Source organism: Chiloscyllium plagiosum, chromosome 4 (genome assembly GCF_004010195.1).
Source record: "Chiloscyllium plagiosum isolate BGI_BamShark_2017 chromosome 4, ASM401019v2, whole genome shotgun sequence".
Lineage (NCBI taxonomy): Eukaryota > Metazoa > Chordata > Chondrichthyes > Orectolobiformes > Hemiscylliidae > Chiloscyllium > Chiloscyllium plagiosum.
Window position 1 is genome coordinate 41,738,811 of NC_057713.1, and position 6,000 is coordinate 41,744,810.

General features: G+C 38.1%; 1 protein-coding gene across 1 annotated transcript in view; it reads right to left on the reverse strand.

Moving 5' to 3' along the window:
* The window catches only part of tmem67 (transmembrane protein 67), a 195,947-nt gene that overhangs the window by 101,074 nt on the left and 88,873 nt on the right, over positions 1–6,000 (reverse strand). The window contains exons 12-13 of the mRNA XM_043688078.1: positions 5,291–5,447; positions 2,803–2,926 (exon numbers count right to left, since the gene is read on the reverse strand). Coding sequence (XP_043544013.1) covers positions 2,803–2,926; positions 5,291–5,447 — 281 coding nt within the window. The remainder of the gene's footprint in view (positions 1–2,802; positions 2,927–5,290; positions 5,448–6,000) is intronic.

Sequence of the window (6,000 nt, forward strand, 5' to 3'; positions counted from 1 at the left end):
AAATGATGGACAAGGCGTGATTCCTGTATTCTTAACTCCATTGCTATTTTCGCCTATTTTTGTCAGCATGGCATAATGGTGCGGCCAATGAGCTCAATGGCACTTTTACCCTTCATAGATCCATTTGAGGCATTTCAGATATTTCAACAATTTTGATGACACTGAGCATATTCTGTTAGTAGATCATGGCACCTCAGAGGAGTTCTGAACAGTAGGGGATCCATAGTCCTGAGTCAGAAACAGACTAAACACTTTTCAACATTGCCTTTGAAATACCTTTCCTCTCATCACTTCTCATAAAATGTTCATTGCATCAATGACAAAAAAAAAATCCATAATCACATCTATTGGCCTTGGTAAATAAATACATAGACATTTAAAAAACCTCTTAAAAAGATCAGGTTATCATAGGGTAATAAAGATATCAATCAAACAAAATTATCACTCAAATGTCTGTTGAACTGAATGTATTTGCCAATCTTGTTTCTCAGCCAAGCAGTCCCTGTAAGGTTGCCAGGAAAATAAACTATTTAGGTTCTGTGGATACACCTTTCCATTCAGTTCACAAAAATCGATCCCTAGATGTCTCCTTGAAAAGAGTTTGCTGACCCACAGTATAGTGAAATAAAACTAATTGTTTTCATTTAACAAATCTGTTCTTAGCCAAACATGGCCACATTGATGCAACCTCCTCAAACCCTTCACCACAGTTCTACCCCTCCTTTGGTCTATTGATTCAACATCCTGTACATTCTATTTCGAATGAAAGGACTTCTTCTCTTTGGGATTCCCTTACTAAACTCCTCTGACTTGCAAACTCTTACCTAACTTTAAAAACCTCCTCAAAATCTACATATTTATCAATATTCTCAGTTACATTCTCTGACTTAACTATTACTAACCAGTTTCTATCTACTCTATGAAATGCTTTTAGATTTTAACAATATTAAAGGTGCAATGTAAATACAAGTTATTGTGCTTTTATACTATGAAATTGCATTTGGCATCAGGATACAAGCTCTATGGGCAAGTTCAGACTGGAACTTCGGAGGCAGCTATTTTACAACAATGTTGTAAGTTTTGATACAAACTTATACTGACTCATCTGCGTCAAACAGAACCAGCCAATTTGACAAAGCTAAGTGAACTCACAACCATGGTTCAAAACAAACGTGCAGTTGTAGATGGTAGTAGACAATTAAAATAACTAACCAGAAGAAGAGACTTTAAAATAAAATTCAATAACAACAATAATTTGATCCATTCCATTGTAATGTCAAGAATTTACTGACACTAGATATTGCGAAGGCTATGTCCCTGATAACATTTTGGCAGTACAACTTCAGTTTTGTGATTGAGAACTAGCTGTATCCCTAGCCAAGCTCTTCCAGCACCTTGACAACATTCCACTTGGGTTAGTGAGTTGCAAGTAACACTCACATCATGGAAGTTATAATGAGTTTGGCATTGAGTTCTCAAGCTTAAGGGTAAAAATATGGAGTCCATTGATTGATTCAGAATTTTGAGCACGTAAAATGACTTATAGGATATTGAGTGCTGGCAAGGAAGTAGATAATGAATGTTGCATTAGTGCCAGGCAATGACTGTCTTCAACAGGAAAGAATTTAAGTATTTTCCTTTGCCATTACATGGCATTACCATCATTGAATCTTGCATTATCAACATCCTCAGTGTTACCAACGCTGAGAAACTGAACTAGACCAGCCTTATAACTAGTATGACTATGAGATGTCAGAGTTTGGTAATTTTCAGTCAGGTAGTGTGCCTACAAAGAGGAGGTTTCACCTCCTTACAACTACAACCTTCTTCATTTTCATCCAATTACCCTGTTGAGGAGAAAGAAACTGCTGCTGCTAGTGTTGTTCCTGCTGGTGCAGTTGGAAGTAATGTGGCTTCTGATCTTGTCCCTCTACCTGAAGTAAAAGATACAGGTGCACAAGCTGCATCTGTGCTGTTGATAAGGCTGGCAGCAAAGCAGAGCAGCTGGGGAAGAGTGAAGTGCTAGACAGGTGAACTGCCTTCTGACTTGTTGCAGATCACCTCTCAAAGAGGAAAAACAATTTCAAGTGAGAAGAGGTACTTTTAAAACACCTCTCATATGGCTGTGGCTCTTTCGTGCTTTTGATCAAAGCCTTTCCACCTTGTCAGTTTCTTGCTGTGTGTTACCTCAGTGGCCTTGGCATGCAACAGATAAAGCACCAATGAAATGCACTATTGAGGAATTGAGAATTAAAAGTTAAAAACACCAATAGTATTAAGGTTGATTTTGGCTCTCAACTATTTTCTATGAGGTTCGTTTCTCAGATTATCAACGGATCTATGCTGTTTTCTTTTATTTCAGACTGAGAGAATAGTGGTTAGTTTCCATCAGGTGCAGGTAGGGGGGTATCACAGACTGGATTCTTGTGATCACCAAGGTTTCATCTGAGATGCCTTTGTGGATAGGAAGGGGACCCTTTGCCTGATGTGCAAATCCTGACTACAAGCAGATCACACAGGTATATGTGACTTTTCTGGGAAGTTAGAATGTTGTTCTAATAATAAAAGGAATGAAATAAAAACATTAATTTTTGTTTTTTTTGTATAGAGAGATAAAGATAGGCTTCATTCTCCACTGGGTCTAGCAAAGTGATATTCTCTAAATATAGTGAAGATGGAAAAACACTACTCCATAAGGTTTTCACCCTCTTTGGCTAACCAGGGCATCTCAAAAGTATGTTAGGCAACTTACATGAAAACTGAACATTTCCAGTCTGCATTCATACCAAAGCTTTTTCTCACCTGATTTTTATACTGTTAGCAACTCTAATCACCTTTGGTTGGTTCTTTAGGTTAGTTTCACGACCAGATAAAGTATCCACCAAGAAAATACGTCTAGTAAAACGCCAGTTATTCTCTGTATTAACTGTGAAATGAAAAACAGTTTGAAAAATAATTCAAAAACAAGCACAAAGTTTTTTAATTCCAGGCATATACTGGAAATAATAATGAAACTGACCTCCACAATCTAGCACTTTCTTACTATTAGAATTAAAGGCTGGAAAACTGAGTTTCCACAATTTCCCAATGATGTACATTCATGGTTTGATGGCCGGCAGCTTAGGAACGTAAAACAAACGGCTGCAAAGATAGTGGATGCATTGGTTGTAATCTTCAAACAATCGCCAGGATCTGGAAAGGTATCAGGGAATTGGAAAACCCCAAATGTATCATGTCATTCAAGAAAGTAAGAAGATGAAGGGCAAGAAGCTACATGTCTGTTAACTCAAAATCTTTCATTGGGAAATTGCTGAAATCCATCATTAAGGAAATAGTTGCAGGACAATTTGGAAATCATAAAACAATGAAGCAGAGTCAAGTTTAATAGAGAGGAAATAGTGTTTGAATTATTAGAATTCTTTGAAGTTGTAACAAGCAAAGTGGGTAAAGATGAATCAGTACATGTTTAGTTTCGATACTATAGCTTCTGTATTTTCATCCTTATAGCTGCAACTAAAATAATTATCAAATTGGCTTGTATAGCCAATATCTATACAAGCATGATATTCCATGTACAATGAAGTGCCACCTATGTGCCCTCAGAGATCAGTTTTTCTTTACCCTTCAACTATATCTAGGTATAGTCACAGCCTCTATGGTTGGGTGCTCTGTCCTATATTGGAGTTTTCTGTCCTTAATGGTTTGAGCGGATGTTCCCCAGGGGCATTTGTAAATGGAGGGCTCAGATCATGCAGGCATATGTGATTTTTTTGGGAAGTTGGAATGTTGTTCTCATAATAAAATGAATGAAATAAAAACTGTCAAAAGCACGAAAGAGCCACAGCTATATGACAGGTGTTTTAAAAGTACCTCCTCTCTTGAAATTGTTTTTCCTCTTTGAGAGGTGATCTACAACAAATAGACTTCATTCTCTACCAGATGCCGTCCTAGTCTTGAGTTTCCCTTCAATTAAGATGGAACTGTCTGGAATGCTCTGAGAGGAGTCTTTTTCGGAGGCCTATATGATGTTCCTTCTCTTGCGGGAACCAGCTCGCACCACCACATTGTCTCTGGAGCGCATCTGGAGTGAGGTTGAGATTCCTCGATCCCCTTGCCATTGATGCTGAGCACCAATAGCTAAAGTGATGGAGTGCAGGTTTGTGTACATTTCCAGCAACTGCTGAATGTTTTTGTGAACCTTGCTTTTCATGGAAGCGGCCAACCTTTCTATCGAGACATTTGTATTCAGCCAAATTAAGCATTATCTTGTAATTCACAAATAAAATCTGAGTAACTTACTTTAATATCCTCAAAATATGCACAATCTGAACTAACTTGCAGGAGCAGTTTAAAAAAAAACAGATCAGTCATCATTTAATCAAATGACAGAACAGAAAGAGCCAAACAGCCTACTTCTCTTTCCAACTAAACAAAGTAATTTATACCATAAAATGTTTTAAGAATATAACAAATGGACAAGTAACCTCTATTATTTAAAAGTCAGCAAAGAAATCAAACTTTAGTTACTTTAGTTGCATAATTGAAAGGAACATGCATTTGATAGTACTGCTCCTCCAAAATCTCTCTCAATTGTTTACCTTTTTTAACTTTGTCCTATGTTAAATAGAGTTACCATAATGCTGGCAGATCACCTTGAATTGGACAGCTGGCTTTACAGCTGATGTCCTTCCTGCTGCTAACCGTCCCCATTAATCGAGGATAGGAACCACAGCATCAAAACGTGTGGCATTGGAAAAGCACAGCAGGTCAGGCAGCATTCAAGCATCAGGAGAGTTGATTTTTCAGGCACAATCCCTTCATCAGAAGTATGTGTGTGGAGAAGGCAGCTGGGAAGGCAATAGGTAAATGCAGATGAGGGGTGATAGTGATAGGTCAGGGGGAGGGCGGAGTGGATAGGTGGGAAGGAAGATGTATAGGTAGGACCGTTCAAAAAGACGGTACCGAATTGGAGGGTTAGATCTGGGATGAGGTGGTGGAAGTATAGTATGTTAAAAGTATTTGGTGGCTGACAATCAATCTGTTCAGCTAGGTTACAAATGCCCTTGCACGGCACAGAGTGAGACTTGAACCCAGAATGCCTGGCTGAGAGGCAAGGATGTTGTGCCACAAGACCTCCTATATAAAAAGGGCTCACAAATAGGAACAAATATTTTTAATGTCTAATTCAATAAAGTTACAGTATTATCTTGCACTTGGCTAAGTCAGAAATATTTGTGAATTAAACTTCGGTAATTCAACAATAAATGCTATATAATGGTCTCATGTTTACCTTGGTTAACAAATTGTCCATTATATTGAAAATTTAAGTTACGAACTGCAATAGGATGAAGTTTATCCTCGCCATCTTCCCCTTCGTAAAGCATGTATAAGTCATAAAATTGAATGTCATCGTAATCAGATAAAAGCTTGGAAACAGGAATTATACACTGTTCAAGAAAGAAAATAAACAAGTTAAAAAAATGACACAATGTGTAAAAATTCTCTTAGAAGGGAAAATAATCTTCAGATGACATTATAGGACTTGTGTTAATTAAAAATATCCATTCCAAGAATTTAATCCAAGCTATGGAACTAAACATATTTCCTGACTCTCAAACTCACCTTCTTTCCTTACATGTAATTTGCCAACAAGTGTTTTAGCGAATAGAATAGACAATAGACAATAGGTGCAGGAGTAGGCCATTCAGCCCTTCGAGCCTGCACTGCCATTCAATATGATCATGGCTGATCATTCCTAATCAATATCCTGTTCCTGCCTTATCTCCATAACCCTTGATTCCATTATCCTTGAGAGCTCTATCCAACTCTTTCTTAAATGAATCCAGAGACTGGGCCTCCACTGCCCTCTGGGGCAGAGCATTCCACATAGCCACCACTCTCTGGGTGAAGACGTTTCTCCTCATCTCTGTCCTAAATGGTCTACCCCCGTATTTTTAAGCTGTGTCCTCTGGTTCGGCACTCACCCATCAGCGGAAACAT